Raw genomic sequence first — 23,622 nt, forward strand, 5'->3', positions numbered from 1 at the left:
TTATTATGATTATTATTATTATTATTATTATTATTACCAGTAAGACATCAGTACAACCTTTTGGATGGCAACTGCCATGGCAACATTTGTGGCATGAAGGTTACAATTCCATTGTTAATTTAAAAATTTTCTTTTTTCAAGCCGTATATAGTATAGGGGTATTCATTACTAAACAGGTTGCAGATGAGAAATATTCCATTCAACCCATATCATCATCATCATTAATGTATTATAGATCACAACTGATGTAGACAAACAAAATTTAAAAGTGAGAACCAGAAATAATCTAAAGGTGCCTCAAGTTGTATAGTTCAGGCTAGAAACCACATAGTACTCTCACACCATCTAGTGACAGACAAAAGGATAAGAAAAAATTCTAAAACCACAACAGCCTACAAGGAATAGTCAAAAGGGGCAACAAAGTTTATGATGCATAAGTGATTCAATACTGACCCCATGAATACCAGGGATATACATTTTTCATGCAGCTGTCCATGAAAAGCCAGTACCATGTGTGTGTGTGTGTGATTAATATTTTTAATGTAGCTTTTAACAATTTTTCAGTCATATCGCTATGATGTCTGCACTAGGGTATCATGCCCCAGACACTTTGCATAATGTCTCACCCAGTCACATTATCCTGACACCAGGCTGACCAGTCCTAACACTAACCTCTTAATGCAGAGCACCAAGTGAAGCAGCTGTCAGTACCATTTTTGTAAGTCTTTGGTATGACTCAGCTGGGGTTTGAACCCATGACCTCCCACTTCCAAAAGCCAATACCATCAGCACCATATAAAATATTTCCAATATTATTGGACTAAGCTTTTTCAGATTAAAAGACTATGTAAAGAATTATCTAAATTTTTAATATGAATTGTTAATACATAATGTGCTTATTGACATGTTCACAAACTACTATCACAATACTCAGAATAATAAGGTTAAATTTGGTACCTGCTGGGCAATTAGATCCTTGAATATCTGTTCGGCAGTCAACACAAAAGCCCTCATTCCGGTCACATGATCCATCCAAACAGGTGTACAAGCAAGTCTTGTTACACATGTTGCCAAAGTAACCATTTTTGCATCCAGTGGAAGCCAGGCAATAACCTGTCACCTTCTCACAAATGTTCTGTCTGCAATTCACTGGGCATGACAGCTGACAGAAGCTGTCATAGAAACCACTGACACAACCAGTTGAGCAGTTCCCACCTTGTTGCATGCAGAAATTCCCAGCACAATTTGAAGGGCATAAAAGGTTACACGTGTCTCCGTAGTAACCTGTGTCACAGCCAAATAAACATTTTCCACCTGTTCTGGCACACTGCACAGTTCCACTCTGGTTTGCTGCACAATTATCATTACATTTATCTTGGCACTGGAGACCATACCAGTTGTCTTGGCAACCAATATCACAAATTCCAGTAGATCTGTTACACTTTCCATCCAGACAGTTATAACATGGTTGAAGACACTGGAGTCCAAACCAATAAGGGTTACAGTTGTAAAGACATGTACCGGTCTCCTTCTCACAGTAAATTTTTGTTTCATTAGCTTGACAATGGGTGCTACAATTGAAGGAACACTGGCTGCCATAGTAAGATGGCTTACATGATATGCAGGTTCCTGTTGACCTCTGACATGACACACATGTTGCATTGCATTGATTCATGCATTGATTACCATAGTAACCATCCTGGCAACCATACAAGCAAACTCCATTGGACTGATTGCAGACATTATTTATACAATTTGGGCAAGTTCTATTGCACAACTGACCAAAGTACCCATCCAGACAACCCTTAGTACAGATGCCATCATATCGATCACATTTATTCAGCGCACAGCGAGAGGAAGGACATGGCTGATCACAGATGTTACTATAGTTACCAACAGGGCATTCTGAAATAAAATGTTGCTGTGACAATCTAAAGCTGTGGAATGGAAAATGAATGTGCAGTTAACAAAATCATACCTACACAGTCTAAGTCTGAATGAAGAATGCATTTAAAATCATATTCTAAACTTAATCTATTGACATATCTACTTACTTCCTTGACCAGTATGAAATTGACATATCTACTTACTTCCTTGACAAAGTATGAAATTGACATATCTACTTACTTCCTTGACAGAGCATGACATTGACATATCTACTTACTTCCTTGACAGAGTATGATATTGACATATCTACTTACTTCCTTGACAAAGTAGGAAATTGACATATCTACTTACTTCCTTGACAGAGTATGACATTGATATATCTACTTACTTCCTTGACAGAGTATGACATTGTAATATCTACTTACTTCCTTGACAGAGTATGACATCCCTAAAACATTTAAATTGGCCGATTTCTTCTACATGTTAAGAACCATGTATGCTCCATACAAATACCATATATGATCAATGTTAGTAACATATATACTCAATATAAACACCACATATACTCAATATAAGTACCATATACAGTTGTATATACTCAATATAGGTACTGTATACACTCAACATAAACACCACATGTACTCAATATAAGTAACATATACAGTTGTATATACTCAATATAGGTACTGTATACACTCAACATAAACACCACATGTACTCAATATAAGTAACATATACAGTTGTATATACTCAATATAGGTACTGTATACACTCAACATAAACACCACATGTACTCAATATAAGTAACATATACAGTTGTATATACTCAATATAGGTACTGTATACACTCAACATAAACACCACATGTACTCAATATAAGTAACATATACAGTTGTATATACTCAATATAGGTACTGTATACACTCAACATAAACACCACATGTACTCAATATAAGTAACATATACAGTTGTATATACTCAATATAGGTACTGTATACACTCAACATAAACACCACATGTACTCAATATAAGTAACATATACAGTTGTATATACTCAATATAGGTACTGTATACACTCAACATAAACACCACATGTACTCAATATAAGTACCATATACAGTTATATATACTCATTATATGTACTGTATACACTCAATATAAGTACCATATAAACTAATATAACTAATATATTCATGTTTTAAATCAGAACTAACAATACCAACAATATAGACCTAGATCTGTAATTGTATAAAATACTGGCAGATCAGTGTCTATGTTGTTTTTGTTTCTGATAAGTCCTAACAAACTGCATAGACAAAGATCAGCTGGTACATTATGTGATGGGATGTCTGGGTCTATACAATTTGACAAAAAATAGAGATCTGACAAAAACTAATACAAGGTCATGTTATGTTGGCCTTTTATTCATCAATCTGATTACAGCTTACACAGGGGTTACGATTGGCTGAGTGGTCTAAAGCACTTGACTTTACCAGTCACTGCCATCTCACCCCTGTCCATATGGGCTTGAGTCTCTGGCTCAGCTAATGTGAGTTTGTTAGAGATCTGTCAGTAGCTTCCAGTGGATCAGTGATTTTTATCTGGGGTTTTCCCAGGTTTTCCCTCCACCAGTTTTATTTGCCACCATGTATAGCCTATCTTGCACTGAGACATGGCATTAAACCTAAAACAACAACAACAACAATAGCTTTCACATTTATGAACATATTTTTTCTAGTGAAAACTCTCCTTAACATGAAATGCAGTGTTTTATCTAATAATTTGCTAAAAATAGGTGGACTGAGAATTCCATTGGTTACCAGAATATGAACCCTAACCAATGCCTGTAGATCTACTTCTTATAAATAGATCTTGATTTTAATCAGATTGACCAGTACCTGAGGCTGATCATTTTTTTTAATTATTACAAATCATTTTGCAGTCACTTAATAAAGTACAGAAAAAAGTAATACTAAAGTTTACACATTCCTATATCTTGTCAATGATCATTCAATGAAATGCCTCTCATTGGGAAAGGGGCACTTCTGGCATAGGGAATGAAGTACCAGGTCCGGGAACATGCCTATGTTATATCAAGGACAGTGTTATACTGGGTTTTCTTATACTGAGGGATGTGTGTGTGTGTGATATAGATTTTTAATACAGCTTTAACAATGTTTCAGTCATATCGCTATGATGTCTGCATTGTGGCAGTTTATAGTGATGTCAAGCACTGGGGCATCATGCCACAGACATGTCCCACCCAGTCACATTTTCCTGACACCAGGTTGACCAGTCCTAACTCTAACCTCTCAATGCTGAGCACCAATTGAGGCAGCTGCTAGAACCATTTTTATAAGTCTTTGGTATGACTTGGCTGGGCTTCAAACCCGCAACCTCTCACATGTGTGGCGGACACTCGACTACTTAGGCCACTGGTGTGGTCAAAGACTAGTGAATACACCAGCTTCAGCAGTCTCATTGAGAAAGGGACAGGTCTTCTGGGATAGGGAATGCAATGGTGAATCTAAGAACACACCTATGTTATCAGTGACAGTGTTATACTGTTACAATGAGGGAGTTTGGTATGCACTACCTTGATGCAAGATATAATATAATGGTCTTTCATCTAGGGTGGATTATACTGGAGGGAATATAATAGTAAATCCATGAACATACTTGTGTTATATCAAGGACTGCACTACATTAGGATGCCTTGTAGTGAGGTACTACTATATGTGCAACATTAGTGCATATAATAGCCTCATCTGGAAGTGGCTTCTAGCATGTAGAATAAGCAACAAATCCATGAACATATGTTATATGAAGAAGTCTTATATTTGGAATGCTTTATAGTGAGGTAATACTGCATGCATAAATTGGTACATGATATACAATGCCTTGTTATTAAGGGGTGGATTCTGGTATGGATAATAAAACAGAAAATCAATGAACATACTTGTGCTATATCAAGAAGTGTTATATTAGCAGCTGTAGTATAGCAACCACTCTGGCAACTCGTGGGATGCAGGGAATAGGGGGTCCAGATTTACCATTGAACAACTGTTTTAATTTGGAAGGGGGCCCAGAATTAATTTTGCCATAGCATCCAGAATTCCTTGCTATGCCACTGATTGGGGGTGTCTTATAGTGAGGTTACTTTGGTGCAGGATACCAGATGATGGCCTCTCATCTGGGTTTGGCTTCTGGCATTGGGAATAAAATTGCAAATCCATGAATATACTTATATATCAATAGGTGTGATACTGAAGATGCCTTATAGTGATAGATTACTGTATGCAATGAAGATGCCTTATGGTGATAGATTACTGTATGCAATGAAGATGCCTTATAGTGATAGACTACTGTATGCAATGAAGATGCCTTATAGTGATAGACTACTGTATGCAATGAAGATGCCTTATAGTGATAGATTACTGTATGCAATGAAGATGCCTTATGGTGATAGACTACTGTATGCAATGAAGATGCCTTATAGTGATAGACTAATGTATGCAATGAAGATGCCTTATAGTGATAGATTACTGTATGCAATGAAGATGCCTTATGGTGATATACTACTGTATGCAATGAAGATGCCTTATAGTGATAGACTACTGTATGCAATGAAGATGCCTTATAGTGATAGATTACTGTATGCAATGAAGATGCCTAATGGTGATATACTACTGTGTGCAATGAAGATGCCTTATAGTGATAGACTACTGTATGCAATGAAGATGCCTTATAGTGATAGATTACTGCATGCAATGCAAATGCCTTATAGTGAGATACTACTGTATGCAATGAAAATGCCTTATAGTGATAGACTACTATATGCAATGAAGATGGCTTATAGTGATAGACTACTGTATGCAATGAAGATGCCTTATAGTGACAGATTACTGCATGCAATGAAGATGCCTTATGGTGATATACTACTGTATGCAGTGAAGATGCCTTATGGTGATAGATTACTGCATGCAATGAAGATGCCTTATGGTGATAGACTACTGTATGCAATGAAGATGCCTTATGGTGATAGACTACTATATGCAATGAAGATGGCTTATAGTGATAGACTACTGTATGCAATGAAGATGCCTTATAGTGATAAATTACTGCATGCAACGAAGATGCCTTATGGTGATATACTACTGTATGCAGTGAAGATGCCTTATGGTGATAGATTACTGCATGCAATGAAGATGCCTTATGGTGATAGACTACTGTATGCAATGAAGATGCCTTATGGTGATAGATTACTGCATGCAATGAAGATGCCTTATGGTGATAGACTACTATATGCAATGAAGATGGCTTATAGTGATAGACTACTGTATGCAGTGAAGATGCCTTATAGTGATAGATTACTGCATGCAATGAAGATGCCTTATGGTGATATACTACTGTATGCAGTGAAGATGCCTTATGGTGATAGATTACTGCATGCAATGAAGATGCCTTATGGTGATAGACTACTGTATGCAATGAAGATGCCTTATGGTGATAGATTACTGCATGCAATGAAGATGCCTTATGGTGATAGATTACTGTATGCAATGAAGATGCCTTATGGTGATATACTACTATATGCAATGAAGATGCCTTATAGTGATAGACTACTGTATGCAATGAAGATGCCTTATAGTGATAGATTACTGCATGCAGTGCAAATGCCTTATTGTGAAATACTACTGTATGCAATGAAAATGCCTTATAGTGATAGACTACTGTATGCAGTGAAGATGGCTTATAGTGATAGACTACTGTATACAATGAAGATGCCTTATGGTGATATACTACTGTATGCAATGAAGATGCCTTATGGTGATATACTACTGTATGCAATGAAGATGCCTTATGGTGATATACTACTATATGCAATGAAGATGCCTTATAGTGATAGACTACTGTATGCAATGAAGATGCCTTACAGGGATAGACTACTGTATGCATTATCTTGGTGAAGGAAGTCATACAGTGGCCTCTCATTAAGGGGAGATCACCCTTCAAGTCTGAGCCTTATGGAAAAATATGTTAGATATAATGATTTACTGACCCAAAAGATTTTTGTTTTAAATTTTTCTTCATTACAACATCAGCTAGATGTACAAAATGTGTGCCCCTCCTCCTGCAGACCAAAATATGTTCAAGTTCCAAAATGTGTGCCCCTCCCCCTGCAGACCAAAATATGTTCAAGTTCCAAAATGTGTGCCCCTCCCCCTGCAGACCAAAATATGTTCAAGTTCCAAAATGTGTGCCCCTCCCCCTGCAGACCAAAATATGTTCAAGTTCCAAAATTTTAAGAAGTAGATAAGTGTGAAAAACTGCAATAAAAGGCATGAAAATCTAATCAGGTCATCTAGTTATGCATACAAACATGTACTGGTATACCAAATTTAATTTGTCTACTTAATGTTATTTTAATGAAACTGGGCAATTTTTACTTTGGCTATAAAAGAAAGTTAAAAAATTTGCTTTCCCAAAGATTTAAAAACTTCTGTAACTGCCTAATAACCAGGTCATCACCATTTGAACATTAAACTTGCCAAATTCCATTTGTCTGCCTCACATGGTCTTTGTTTAATTGTACTAACAAGAATTTTGTAAAAACCCAAACTGTATCTTTACAAAGTGACTGTAACGGATCCTAATATTTCATAGAAAAATGAAAGTTAGGTTAATTACAAGAACAAAAACAGCAGAAAAGGAGAGAAAGCTGGGTGACAAGTTGTTTAATGTTAATCTATGAAGTATAAGTAAACTATGCAATCATATGACAGTGCAACAACAAAAATTATTGCATGTTACCATACATCATTCTAATATCTTTTTTTTAAGGTACAGGTTATCATAGTCATTTATTTAGGTAACAAAAACAATTTTCAAAGGCTGCTGAAATCAAGAATTAAAAGCACAGGCATCATTCTTTTTCAGACAAATTTCTTTTCTTTTTTCTCCTTAAGAGTGGAAAATTGTACTCTACGTGATACATCTAAATACCAACTTTTGAGACTTTGAGAAACTGTGTATGAGAAAATGACCTAAATGCAGAGAAACTGAGTTCAAAGGTAAAAGCAGTGGTGTAGTACTAAATAAAGAAGTGAAAGAACACAATAAAGTAGTGGTGGAATGCATGTTACTCAGATGCGGAGGTTACAATGGCAAGTACAAAAAATGTACGTGAAGATGCATAAAACGTAGGTAAGGGAACTCTGTTTCCACACATTCCCAACACCCTGGGTAAAAGAAATCAATGAAACATAGGTCACACTGATTTAGTTTTCACTGTACTCTTCACGTTACAATTACACATGAAGCAACGTGAATCCATAGGCAACAGTGCCTGAGTAAACTAAAATATGCACCTAAAAATAATCTAATTAGCTTCAAACCAGGAAGTAAAATATCGAATTTATGAAATTCTTATCAAGAGCTTTTATAACAGATTCCTTCATTTGCTGTATTGAATGATGATCTTGCATCAAACAAAACAGAATTTCACAAGTTAAAATTCAGTCACCAAATAATAATGCACATCTATTGACTTGATGGCATAGCCATAACAGAGTTATGTCCCCTGCACTTTTGCTCACAAATCTGTCCTACATGTACCAATATTTAAATGAATGAATGACTGAATGAAACCAAGCATAATTTCAAGAAAACCAATGCAGAATAGATTATATACAATTTAAAGCAATAGTGACCTGTAGAAGTGTTTGCATGTTTTGATACATGTTTTAATACATGTACATTTTTTAAAGAATAAGGCTAAAAAATTCTGCAATTATCCAAGAGGCTGTCAGAATCATATACTTGCTTATTACATGTATGAATTTATTTTAGCTACACAGCAGTGTCCATGATTTTAAATACAGGGTTTAAAATGAATGGTAGCCTGAGGCTAGTCAATTTCCTATCCTATAAGCAGTGTCATAATTTAAATAGTTTCTTGACAAAACTTAGTAAAGTTTCATCTGTCTCAAGTTCACCAGCGAAGAAGGACTAGTGAAGACTGAGCTGTTAAAAATCAGCATGTGAAGAAAGACTAGTGAAGATTCAGCAGGACTAGTATATTTCATCTACTAGTCCTTCTGGCTAAAAAATCTTCATGTTAAATTCGAGGCATGAAATATGCAATAATTTATTAATAGGAAATAAGTCACCATTATGAAATGTCCTACTGAAATTAGACAAGTCTAACAAGAAATGGGGGCCCCGAGTGGCCGAGTGGTCTAAAGCGCTCTTCGTTACGGATCACTGCCATCTCACCTCTGTCTGCGGTGGTTCGAGTCTAAGATTCAGCCAATGTGGGTATGTGAGAAAGCTTGCCAGTAGCTTCTCGTGGGTCAGTGGTTCTTTCCTGGGTTTTCCCAGGTTCTTCCTCCACCATTAATACTGGCCGCCATGTATAGCCAATCAAGTGCTGAAAAATGGCGTTAAACCCCACAACAACAACAACAACAACAACAACAACAACAAGAAATGTTACTTGTTAGACATCTTATTAAATGCAACACTTAACTGTTGACATTGCAAAATGATAATGAAAAAATATGACTGACTGATAAGCTGTATTAAGGACAATTTCATCAAAAATAACTTATCTTACAAGGTTAAATATGGCAACAGTGGGGGGGGGACTTGTAAATGTAAACAAAACTGAAAAGGAAAGGAAAAAAGTGAACCCAGCTGAAATTGAAGCTGCAAATAAGTACAGAAATAGGTCATAATATGTATGATGAAGTAAATTCCAGCTATACATTATTGTAACTGTTTTTCACTTCTGACTCAAAAAAACATGTTTATTTTATTATAAATTTGAACCAAATAGAACTTGCTGATAGTCTAATAGCATGAATAAACCCATAAGTATGCAGTTGTTTCATTTCATAGGTAATGACACTTTGCAACCATTTCATCATGCATTGAAACGGATTAGCACAAACAAACTTCACGACTCTTCAAGCCCAAACCATGCAATCTTGTGTGTGTCTTTGTGTATTTGTGTCTGTGTCATATATTTATCAGCGTGTTTGTGATAGTGTTTGTATCAATGTGACTGTGTCTGTCTGTGTGTACTGAGCTGCTTAATGAAGGCAAATGATGTAAACCTTGGTAACAATGGTAAAAAAGAAGAAAGAAAGACACCATGATCTAACATTGCCAATGTTATAAGAATAACATTTATTCACACATTCTTTGAATGTCATGTTAGATGTCCATATGTACAGTGTGTATTAAATATATTACATTTTGTGGCAAAGCAACACACCAGTACTTCATATCAAGATAAAGGTGTTTTATGAGTATGATATGATCACACCATCTTAAGTTCCCCTACCTGCCGGGCAGTTTGGGCCACGGACATCAGGTCTGCATTCCGCACATGTACCAGTAGCTCTGTCACATGATCCATCACTGCACTGGTAAACACATATTGCATCACATTGGTCACCATAGTAACTAGGCTTACATCCCCTGGCACAATATCCCCATTTCCCTCCACATTCATTGTCAACACAATTCATTGGGCAAGGGTTTTCACATTGGTCCCCATAGTAACCGTGTCCACATCCAATGGAACAGGATCCAGTGTCCTTGTCACATATTTTGTCAAGACAGCGTGCACTACAGGTCAGGTTACAACTGTTTCCATAGAATCCTGCCTTGCACCCATACTTACACTTTCCACTGGCTTCACATGTAACATTATTTGCTTGACTCTCACAGTTAGGATTACATGAGGAATCACATTTTGATCCATACCAGTTGCCATAGCAGCCATTTTTGCATATTCCAGTAAGTCCATCACAGGAACCATAAATACAGTTGGGGCATTGTAACAGGCAGGGTTCACCATAGTAATATGGGTTACATCCATTAAGGCAATAACCTGATGATCTGTTGCAATAGATGTCTGATCCATTTGATTTACAATGCACACTACAATTCTGTGTGCACTGGTTTCCATAGTGACCAGGATTGCACACAATGCATTCTCCTGTGTTTCTGTCACATGACTGGCAATTTGGATAACAGTGAGTTTCACACTTGTCTCCATAGAAACCATTAATACAACCAATGGTGCAATTGCCATCTGATTGGTAACAGTTATCACCAACACAGTTTGAGCAGTTTTTGTCACACTGATTGCTGTAGAAACCATTCACACAGCCATTTGAGCAGTTTCCTGTGTATCTATTACATAATCCTGACTTGCATTTGTTACTTGGGCAAGGTGTGTCACACAGGTAACCATAGAAACCAACACCACATTCTACAACAGAAATAATTTGGCTGAATAAAGTGTCAAAACTGATAAAGAAAATGTTCATGCATTTATTTTTCAGCAAGCATTGTGTTAATGTTGCATAAAATTCAGATAAATGACACTGACAAACATACTTTTGTTTTAAAAATACATGTATGTTCAGTTTGTATATTTCACTGTTGATCCAGTAGGATCTTCTAACTGAAGCAAACCTCCACTAAGCACAATTTATTTCACTTGAGCTCACCACACAACTATTTTATGCTTGTAAAACTTATTTGTACAGTCAAATCCATGTAATTTTATAGTGAATTAATTGGGAGTCAAAAATATCCTTTGCCCTTGACAACGAATGCCAGGCAGGCATTGTTCCCAATGTGAAAGCCCAGCCTGGCAAACAAAATACATTTTTTTTAAAATCAGTGTTAAAAAGATTATGATTAACTTTTATATATCTTACAAAAACAAAACATTGACCATCATGGTAACTGCAACAGGGTTTCTAATTTTCACCACATAATCCCCAGTTTGGTGACTGATATTGGAAAGAGGCTACATGAATCAAAAAGGGTCCGCAACTAATCACTGCCAATACTGCCAATCTGTCAGGGTAGAACCATACTGAAACAAGACTCATGAATGTTCATCTTTCATCAATACAGCAATGTATGGTATCATTTCATCTTCAAGCTGGCACAGTGAATGCACATGATCAGCATTAGGCTTTCTCATGAATCTGTTTGAAAATATCAATGTTTCACTATAAGGCATGCAACAGTTGTTTTTGTTTGTTGACTTTTGCTAAAGAAATATGGAACCAATCAAAATTGTTGTTGCATACTAAAATGGCTTGTAATGGCTTAGTAACAGTATAAACAAAACTCCCACATTAAAAGTTTATGGGTACCTGACAGTTTAGACACTGGTGTCATAGTACTGAATTAAAGTTTATCCAAACAGTAATCTTGTAAGCTCAAACATAAAACAGAGAAACATTTCTGGTCATGGTGGCCCAACTCTTAGAAAGCTGACAGAGAGACAGACACCATCAAGAAAGGGAAAATGATTGATTATATTTTATTGAATACTGTCAAATTGACAAAATAAGTGTAAAGTCTGATGATGAGTTACAAGTAATGTGTATAGCTTGTATTCCCTGTTGATTACCTTTACAGTGAAAATCTCAAATAAGTTATGGCATAGATTTGAAACACATTTTTCCAATAACAGGACTGATGATCACTAAACAAGTATAGCCTGTATAATCTGACCTTGTGTTATTCCTGTTAATTTGTTTTACAATTTCAGGTTTTCAGATAATTAATGAGAAGACTCAGGTTGAACTTTTAACTATTAAAACCAGATATGAATCTAACGATGTATTATTTCTTTCATATCAGTGAAATTTCAATAAAAATCACAGTGCAGTGAAAATTAACTGAATTGTTTCTGTGAAGATTCCAATCTGAAAACTCCGCTTTGAAGGCTGCATGCCAGGGACAACCACGGTCTTTCAAAACATTTCTACCCCAAAATATTTATTTCTGTAGCATTCTTAAAAAGATTATATTTTGTTACAATGAATAACAGTTTACTTAAGGATTAGGAATCACATGAAGAGTCCAACCTATCTTATGCAACAGTCTTGGGAAGAAAGCATTATGGCCTTCTATGACATGTAGTTGCTAAACAGAAGTTAATTTTTTGCACAGTTTGGTGTAATGGGATATAATAAAGGTTGCTGCTGAACAAATGGATGGTTGTTTGATAGCAGTGATCTTTAATATGGATTTGACTGATAGTGTGATTCGTGTACCTGGTGGACAACTTGGTCCTCGGACATCTGGTCTACAGTCAAGACATGTACCATTTCCTCTGTGACATGATCCATCCTGACATCGGTATATACATTGCACATCACACTGGTCACCATAGTAACCTACTTCACAACCTTTTGCACAATATCCCCATATCCCTCCACATTCATTGTCCACACAGTTATCTGGGCAGGGGTTTTCACATGTGTTACCATAGAAACCATGCCCACATCCTATGGTACAAAATCCAGAATCTTGTTCACATTTCTTATCAAGGCAATTTGCTCTGCATACCAAATTACATGTGTCACCATAGAAACCATTACTGCATCCAAATGAGCATCTTCCACTACTAATGTTACATTTTACTATGCCATTTTGGCTGTTACAGTTAACATTACATCTTAAATCACATTTTAGCCCATACCAGTTATCAAGGCAACCTTTTTCACAATTTCCAGATTCTTTTCCACATGTCCTATCAATACAATTTTGACACTGCAATATACACTGGCTGCCATAGTAACCAAGCTTGCAAGCAGTACATTCTCCTGTTGTCTTGTTGCATCTGATACAATTACTGTCACATGGTTTTTCACATTTGTTGTCATAGTAACCATCAATGCAGCCATTGAAACAGTATCCAGTTGATTGCTCACAGATGTTTCCAATACAATTGGAGCATGTCTGCATACACAGATTACCATAGAAACCCACCATGCATCCTTTAGAACAGTTTCCAGTATATCTGTTACATACACCCAAAATACAGGTGTTGCTAGGACAAGTTAGATTACATATGTAACCATAGAAACCTAGGTCACATTCTGGAAAGAAATACAATTTTACAACTGCTTTTAATATCAAAAATTTCTTTTCAAAACTGTGTTAAAAATGATATTCATGACAAGAACTTTTTTAATGTTTTTTATCTTCCTAACCATAATTACTTGACAAAATCTATTTGCTCAAGACAAGGGTACGATTACTCTTGAATAACATCTACATTACTGTCACTGACATATATTTCTTAATCTTACCTTATTTGTAAATACATGTATGTGAGAAATAATAAAATTAACTAAGAACTAGTCTAAGGCACTTTTGTCATGTTCATTCAGATTCTAAATAGTGTTCATAAAAGGGGAAAATAGTGTTGTATACAGACGTAATTATATTCCTATTTTTTGAAAACAACAATGGCAATGCTGCAACCAATAGAAATGCATAATGACCTCCTTTTAGAATATTCAGTAATGTAGACAAAAATTTCATTTATTTCAATGTTTCTGAGCATTGTTGATGACTATCATGATCAACTCAAATACTCATATATAGGTCAGGTTCAATTACAAAACAACATAGACCCTGATCTGCCATCATATAACACACCAGCAGATCAGGGTCTTAGTTGTTTGTGTTACTGGTGGTTCCAAACTGCATAGGTCCAGATCTGTTGGCAAATTATATAATGACAGATCTGGGACTATGCAGTTTGGACTTGGATCTGACTTGTACAAGAGTGTACAGTATGTGACGACAGTCCTACTAGTGTGTTACTACTCTGACATCAGTTGTTTGCAAGCATAAGTAGTTCTGCTATGTACTGAATGAGTTTTCATAATTTCATTTGAAAACTATATTTTTTATCAACTATATTTTAGTTTATAATTCTCATTTTTATTAACGAAGATGCAATGTACTATTGCTATATTTACAGGCATTTTTTTAAACAGTATCAGTGATTTGAAGCAGCAAGCTCTCGTAATTAATAATGTATAAGGAAGAGCTGATGGAAACTGCAATATTTTCCAAAACAGCCATACCTGCTGGACAGTTGGGTCCCCTCACTTCTACTCTACAATCAAGGCATGTTCCATTCCCTCGGTCACATGACCCATCACTACACTGGTACACACATGGAATATCACACTGGTCACCATAGTAGCCTGCTTTACACCCCTTAGCACAATACCCCCACCTCCCTCCACATTCATTGTCAATGCAGTTCTCTGGACAGGGATTTTCACATTTGTCACCATAGAACCCATGTCCACATCCGATGGAACAGGAGCCAGTGTCTTGTTCACATTTCTTATCAAGGCAATTGACACCACAAAATGATGAGCAATTGTTGCCATAGTAACCATCTTTGCAACCGTAAATACATTTACCACTAGCAACCTCACACCTGACTATTCCATTTTGACTTGCACAGTTTATGTTACAAGGAGAGTCACACTTTAGACCATACCAGTTGTCAAGGCAACCATTGGTACACACACCTGACTTCTTTTCACAGGCACCAGCAATACAGTTTGTACATGCAAACCTACACTGATCACCATAGTAACCAGTTTTACATAATGTACATTCTGCTGTCGTTCTGTTACAAGATGTACAATTGTTGTCACATTTAAGTATGCATCTATCACCATGGAAACCATTAATACATCCTTTGATACATATCCCCGATGACTGTTCACAAATGTTTTCCACACAGTTTGGACAGGATTCATTACAAAAGTTACCATAGTAACCACTTTTACAGCCATGTAGACATATTCCAGTGTCTCTGAAGCAGGATCCATTGCTACAGGTTGTTGTTGGACAGGGGCTTGTACAATTTAACCCATACAAGCCAACAGGGCACTCTGAAAACAAGAGTTATTTCCCCTTAATTCCAAATTTATATTGTTCTGGTAACTAAAATAATGTAATGTATGCTCAGATCTCCCCCAAAGAGGGTCTAGCATTGCCTAAATTGTATATTTCTGGTAAGTTCTCCTTACATAATTCGACTTTCAAGATGACATTATTTGTTTTTCTTCATTATCACCTAAACTGTTATGTATTTTACATATGGAAAGTCTCTGATGGTATACTCAATTAATTTCATCAACTTTCTTTCAGGTAAATTTAGGGACGTATGTTAAATTATCTTTTCATAGGGACCATGTCCATAATTATCTGAAGCTATTTTTCAGTCCAGAGCAATTCTTTAAGTAAAACAATTAGGTTTAGTTTTGTTGCAATTTTTTTACAAAAAGAGTTCCATCATGTTTTGGGTAAGTAAGGTAGACCAGATTTAGCAAATACAATATACACGTAACTGGTGATAAAATGCCTATAAAAATATGCTGGTGAATGTACTACCGACATATTGCTTGGAACAAATTTAAAGTTTTCAACAACAACAAAAAATGCAAAGGGACAGCACTCGTAACCTAAGAACAGTAAATCTATTGGATAATTTTTTGCAACCTCAATTTATTTATCTGTCAATGTACATAGAGTATGTGCATCCATACAAATAAAAACAAAAAAATAAAAAAACAGAATTGTCAATCATTATAAATGTAAAGTATTTTTAGATTGCATATTTATTTACTGAATTAGGGTGAAATTTATTTACTAAATTAGGTTGAAATATGAACTTGATCAATACCTACTGTCACCCACTACATCATACGAGTCAGAACTTCACACATCTCAAAACAAATCCACAACATGCGTGTTAATTTACAACCAACTAGCACTTGACTTTCTATCAAATTCAAAAGATTTATAAAAAAGACACAAATATGATTACCACTGCAAATCAACATTTTTTATAGCTCTTGTGATATTGGGCTATTTCTATATCAAAATAAAAATAAATATTATATTTTCTCCCTTTGAAGCAAGTGATAAAGGTTTTAAATATCATAATCTCAAAATGATTGTACTCAGTTCATTCAAGATAATAACTTCAGCTAATATTCCTTTTTCAACCCCTCATCCTTGTTGAAAAAAATTAGAAATTATGAAAATCATGTGTGAAAAGTTGCATTATGGGAAATATGCCAGAAAAAGAATATTTCAACTACAATGATTGATGGTGCTAACATTCTGAGCAGGAAATTAAAACCATCAACCCGTATATGAAAATCTTTATGTACATGTTTACTATTAATTAAATTAATTTAATTATATAGAGGTATTTCAAATGGTTTTTATGTTCCAGCTGATTATTTTTGTTCTATGTATTATTAAGGTAATGGTTCTACCATACTGATTGCTTAAGACTTTACGTCAAAAAAAAAAAATTATGATGAAGTTCTATTTTCTGTAGTATACTATGGTAGTTTGAGATAAATGCTACGATATTTGCATAATTTTGCCTTCTCTAATACTGCGTGTAAGAAAATATTGTAAGTGACTGAAACTTACCGAACCATGTTGCCATCTTTCTTCCACATACGATCTTCTTGGCTGTCACCATCACGTGAGCCTTACAAGTTTTGCTAACGGCACGATTCCGTCAATGTTACGTGTTGACAGTTTATTTGTTTCCCCTGTCAAACAGGGATGTCTTTGAAATAGTTCGACTCGGTAAGTACAGTTAAAACATTATTTGAAAGACCACTATTCTTAAAAGAATATGTGTTCTCTGAGGTCACATTCTTGCTTCACTGACCATTTTTGCTGCATTAGTGATGACCTCTATTAAAAGACCACCTGCCTTAACTGAGAGATCATTTGTTGGCAGAAGGGACGGTCTCTCAAGACAATCATACCGTATTTTGAAGAGCTGTATTTTGACATACAGTATATTCCTACTGTACATATCACTTCAGCTATCCGACTTTTCCTTTCACACAATGTGAAAGTCGAAATAACGTATTAAATAGTCATTCAGAATTTCACTCGTTTTATCCAACAGGAATAACATTCTGACAATGAAAATACAAACATAAAGTGAGATTTTCATGCATTATTTTAATTCTAGGCGCGATTTATCGTTCTCTTCATCTTTGCGAATCACGCAACCCCGCATCCTAAAACACGATGATCATACCACAGATGAAACCGTGTCTATTGATAAAAATATCCATGATCATATCTACCGGTAAGTTTTCGGAAAACTGTAGATCTACTTTCTTTCACAGTGTAATTTTATGCGCAGCGTGAAAATCAAATTTCAAGGTCCCATGCAGGTGTGGTTCCGATATGGCTATTTAAAATTTATTTAAAAAAAACAAAAACAAAACAAAAAAAAAACAACAACAACTGTGTTTGTAGAGATTAAGTACGGAAAACTCTATTACGTTACTCAAAAGGAACATATTTAACTCCGAGATGTTTTTTCCATATTTCGTATCAGATTTATGAATAAAATGGATTGATTACACTGGACAACAAATTTTTACAAAAGTCATGTTACTGAAATAAAATTAGTCAATTCTTATCAATTTTTATGTGCTGAACACGAATATGACAGTCAAATTGCAAAATTGGCTCTAGTTTTTTTGTAATCTGCAAGAAATTAATGTTTACATAACGAAATGCATTCCAATAGTAAAAGGTCAACTGTAATAGCCTACCTATAAAAAATCAAGTCATTGACTACATCTTAGATTTCTTCGCCTGTCTCTTGTACAGCTGTTCGGGAGCATCTCTGAGGAGTGTCCAGCAGTAGTCAGCCAGCATTGTAGTGGACCATTTTCTCTGGTATCTTTGTTCCATTGTTGCGATATCTTGATGAAAACGTTCGCCGTGTTCATCACTAACAATACCACAGTTGCTAGGAAAGAAATCCAAATGAGAATGAAGGAAGTGAATCTTTAGAGACATATTGCAGCCAAGTTTCTTATACTTCATCAACATGTCTTCTACTAGTTCCTTATAGTTTTCTGCCCTAACATTTCCGAGGAAGTTTGTAGAAACTAGGCGAAAAGCATTCCATGCTTGTTTCGCGTCACCTTCCAGCAAGTTGTTGAACCGGTCATCTTTGAAAAGCTCTCGAATCTGAGGACCCACAAAAACTCCCTCTTTAATCTTTGCTTCGCTGAGTCGAGGGAATTTTTCATGCAGGTATCGGAATGCTGGCAAAGTCCGGTCAATGGCTTTCACGAAGTTCTTCATCAAACCTAGTTTGATGTGAAGGGGTGGTAGCAAGATTTTCTGAGCCTCAACCAGAGCTGGGTGTTGGATATTCTTCTCTCCAATGGCTACATTCTGCCTGTGAGTCCATTCCTTCCTCATGTAGTGCATTTCCCTTGCTCGGCTATCCCACTCGCATAAGAAACACATGTATTTTGTATATCCTTGCTGCAGTCCCATTAAAAGGGCAACTACCTTCAAATCACCACAGAGGTGCCAGCTGTACTTGTTATACTCAATGGAATTCAGTAGCTGCCTTAAGTTATCGTATGTCTCTTTCATGTGGACAGCATACGCTACTGGAATAGATGGAAGAATGTTTCCATTGTGCAAAAGCACAGCCTTGAGACTCAGTTTCGAAGAGTCCACAAATAGTCTCCATTCTTGTGGGTCATGAGTGATTTTTAAAGCATTCATGAGGCCCTCAATATCGGAACAGAATATCAGATTACTTTCCTTTCTGAAGAAAGGCTCCAATTGCTGGTGGCGCTTTCGATATGCAGTAATTGTGACATCTTCTTCTAGAAGATTCCATTGTTGGAGTCTTGATACTAGCAATTCTGCCTTGTTCTTTGATAAGTCCAAATCACGAATCAGGTCATTTAGTTCTTCCTGTGTTATTCTGTGTGGGGTTGATGATGCACCACAGTGAAAATCTGGATCACTGCATGCTGATGGACCAGGAGAAGAACTGGTCGACTCACCTTTGTCTTCGTCAGATGAATCAAGAGAATATTCTGCTGGAGGTTCTGGAATAGGAAGTCCCTCACCATGTGGAACTGGTCTCAATGCAGACGGAATGTTTGGGTAGACTATTCTCGACTTCTTTCGCTTCGTTATTCCGCCGGAAAGAGGAGGAACCAAGCAGAAGTAACAGTCATTTAGGTGGTTGCTTGGCTCTCTCCACACCATTGGGACTGCAAACGGCATTGATGACCTTTTGCAATTCAACCACTGTGAAAGCTGTGTTGTACATGTAGCACAGCATATATGCGGAGCCCAAGGCTTGTCTTGGTCACCAACCTTGCATCCGAAGTAAAGATGATATGCCTTCTTCACTTGAGAATTGATACTTTTCTTCTGGTTGGCAAATGTCACTTCCCCACAAATATAGTAAAAATTGTCCGCGGTATTAACACACTTTCGAGGCATTACTGTTCTTTATTGTACGTAAATGGATAAAATAATAAGTTTTATGTAACAGTAGCTTGAACTGTCTCGCACAACGTCTAAAATATTTTAAATGCTGAACCTATCTGATTGGGCTTTATATAGTACACTGCTTACGTCAGCTTCAGCAGCCGCCTGGCATTAGTATAATAGGCCTACACATGTATAGTACACTGCTGACGTCAACTTACTTCAGCAGCCGGATGGCATTAGTATTGCATTGCATCAGAAAATGATGCAATCAACTGTGGATGATGTGAGCATGATGGTATTATGCAATGTTACATCATTATTCCGGATGTTGCTGCAGTCCTACTGGAGAAATTTACACAGTGAAACATAGAAAATGAGGTATATGAATATCTTCAAAACGAGAGCCAATACAAATTTTTCACGGTTATATTCGTGTTCGGCACACCAAAATACTACAGATTAGGGCCTTTTCAAGTCAGTAATGATTTCACTGTTGACCAGTGTAATTATTTCATAGAGAAATCCGTAAGAATACAATTTCCGCTGCATATCTACACAGGCAACAAGTACTACGCATTTCTTGCAAAATGAAATGACATTTAGCTTCCATAGTTAGAAAATATTACATTCTTATACTGTAACTGTCAAAAAAAAAAACATGGTGATTGTTACAGTTGTGAGGGTGATGACTATCAAATACTGGAAACAATAGGATTTGTTAATAATAAGTATATAAATGCAAGAATTTGTTTGGTAGATTTGGAAAAATCACACGTAACTCAGCAATCATATGTGGCTGTCAATAAAACTAAAATGTCCCATTACGACTAGTAAAGACTGCCATTTGTGACATAAAAACCGTATTTTCATAAAGAAAAGTTCAGCACGTAGCCAGGAGAGTGGAGGATGCTATCCTATACCATTAACTTCACATAAATCAGTGAGTAAGTAGCTCAAAATGTCAAATGCATTGGATCTTTTTTTTTAAATTGGTGTTTTTTTATATTCTTTAGTTTTGACATATCTGCTCTTAAAGTTTACATTTTTATATTGAAATTTTGTTTGCAGATGAAACGTGTAACTCTTTTATCACTTGCCCAACCCCCCTTCCCATTCATCGCTTCATTTTATTTTATTTTAAAAAATTTGTGCTTGCAACAAAATGAAAATGTGCTATTTAATATCAAAGACACATTTGTGAACACACTCTCCAACTTCCCTATGCAGTGGGGATTCCTGGCTACGTCATAAGAAGTCAAGTACTGACGACACAGCAAGCAAACAATGGTATAAGCATTAAGCAGTAGCAAAATGAAGTAAATAATAAAACACGCACACACGCACACACACACACACACACACACACACACACACACACACTATGATAATTCTGATATGTTGAGAGTTCAAATACCCTATAACTGAAAACAAACGTTGTATTTGGACATCATTAAAATTATTAACTTATTTACCACTTTTGATAAAAAAAATTAAAATAGATAATTGTTTCACAAAAATCATTCAAAGGTACCAAACTTTCGAAACTTAATGAGACCTTTTCCCAGATGATCTGAGAATACAAACACATGTTAACTGCAGACTGTGCAATGATCAAATCAGCACACTGTGTTTAAGTTCTGTGAGTACATAATCGTGCGTGGTAAATTTAATACATTAGATTTATAAAGATTATCTACTAAAATGCTTAACAATCTTATATTTTATGTATTATTCTGTCTATTGTTTGTTCCAAACATAGCAAATATAAGGCACGATGTTGTTGTCATCATAGATTAAAACTTTGAAAATCAAGTTGACGTCATCCTTATAGTTCTGTTAGCATCTGACCTCGGTTTCTTTGTATGCTTTCCAGTTATGCAGGATGTAATGACTTGAAATATTAAAGGCAGACCTGGATAAAGCAATTGAGAATCTTTGTTTCACATTTCTCGTGTATTAAGAAGCCACGTTCATTCACTGGATTAGAAAATATAGCTATTAAATATCCATCAAAAATGCGACTTCTACGGTAGCGTCTGCACGATTTTTGTAATCTCGCCAAATACGCACGCAAGAGCTTGTGACGTCAGTGGAGGAACTGTGCGAGTTATGCGTAATAGAGAATGATAGTACCAATAAAACTTGGTTTTGTTTTGTTTTGCAACATTGTTGAAATGATGGGTAAATTTCCATTAAATAAGGCTGACTATCTCTGACACCTATTTTCCTATTAATAAAAAGTTTCTTTTATGTTCTTGTCTAGTACTGACATGATTGTCGAAATCTTGTCAAATCGCTATAAAAAGGCTAATTATGTGTTTCATAATCCTTTTCCTTACAAAAAGAATAGAAATCCTTTTTTCCAGTAGTAACAGCCAGATGCCAAATAAATAATCAATCGTCTTTATGTCCATTATATAGCTGAACAATTATAAAACAATCATTTCAGAAGAGTTTTGTTTGCTAAATACGTGCAAATTCAGGTGCGATTTATATTACATGCAGCCATCTAACATGGAGCGTAGTATTTAACAGCCCCCCCCCCCCCCGTAGTCCAACAATTACTCCAAAACGGAAGTTCGATGATTTTGGGCAATTTATAATTGATAACTTCAGATTCCGTTTCGGAAAGGTATCATTTATGTTATACAAAAAAGACATCTGACTTGGAGTGCCATATTTAACAACCCCAGTTCTAATTTAGCGATTAAACAAAGACAGTTTGATGCTTCAGTGATAATTATACGTAAACCCCTGACTGAAATTTATTGCTAAAATGACAAAGAATGTGAGACAATAACGTTTTCAGGGGGAGGGAGATACTCGACCGCCTGTCCAGTACAGCCTTGCAAAGATATCTGAAACTGACGAAAATACTTTGGAGAATTCAGTTTTTGTTCTTTCTTTATTTTCCTTGCATATATTCAGTTCTGTCTTCAAGCAATTTTATGCCTTCTTTGATTGTTCATTTACAGGGTTGCACAAAAACTACAATCAGTTTTCAATGTCCGCCATTTCATTGTATTCTATGAATCGATTTCACCATTGTATTCTATGAATCGATTGAATCGATTGCTTACATGTATCATATATATATATATATATATATATATATATATATATATATATATATATATATATATATATATATATATATTGAAAACTGGATGCCAACGTCTGGCTTCATTAGCCAATATTCAAGTTGGTAACGCCCATTCGTGGAATATCAGTTATTGGTGTCGGAGTGCCTACCCGCGGGTTACCTAAATTTAGAACACGGAAAGTACCGACGAGAAAGGCGCGATCATACAGTAATCATTATTCGCAACGCTAGTGGGCAAGTGACGTAGCACGGACTTGAGTCACGAAAACTGAAAAAGTTGTACATGGTCTATGGAGGAATATTTTGACATGTACATATAAAGTTAAATATCTCGCTGACCGTCGACCGCATCGAGTTGAAATTTTCAGGTATTGCATAAATCACCATACTAAATAACTTAGAAATTATGGAGGATGATTACCGCCAATATGATATGTGTTTTTTCTAACCTTAACTGATTCATTATT

At 35.8% G+C, this 23,622-nt stretch overlaps 2 protein-coding genes across 3 annotated transcripts in view; both read right to left on the bottom strand.

Moving 5' to 3' along the window:
* The window catches only part of LOC149793107 (uncharacterized), a 137,468-nt gene that overhangs the window by 73,337 nt on the left and 40,509 nt on the right, over positions 1-23,622 (bottom strand). The gene's annotated exons all lie outside the window — the stretch shown is intronic.
* Positions 881-20,082, bottom strand: LOC149793109 (uncharacterized). The gene is made up of 6 exons (XM_089968904.1): positions 19,291-20,082; positions 17,440-17,557; positions 14,811-15,638; positions 12,984-13,811; positions 10,238-11,173; positions 881-1,905 (listed from the first exon to the last, which is right to left on the bottom strand). The coding sequence occupies exons 1-6, from the start codon at positions 20,059-20,061 to the stop codon at positions 881-883; spliced, it is 4,506 nt and encodes a 1,501-aa protein (XP_089825030.1). The 5' UTR covers positions 20,062-20,082.

Source organism: Sinohyriopsis cumingii, chromosome 8 (assembly GCF_028554795.1).
Source record: "Sinohyriopsis cumingii isolate HCF-2022 chromosome 8, ASM2855479v2, whole genome shotgun sequence".
Classification (NCBI taxonomy): Eukaryota; Metazoa; Mollusca; class Bivalvia; order Unionida; family Unionidae; genus Sinohyriopsis; species Sinohyriopsis cumingii.

Coding starts and splice junctions, on each gene's coding strand:
- LOC149793109 (XM_089968904.1), bottom strand. CDS start 20,061: ATGCCTCGAAAGTGTGTTAATACCGCGGACAATTTTTACTATATTTGT. Junction 15,639..17,439: donor TAATGCAGCAAAAATGGTCA/GTGAAGCAAGAA, acceptor TCTTGTTTTCAG/AGTGCCCTGTTGGCTTGTAT. Junction 11,174..12,983: donor AGGACCAAGTTGTCCACCAG/GTACACGAATCA, acceptor TTTCTGTTGTAG/AATGTGGTGTTGGTTTCTAT.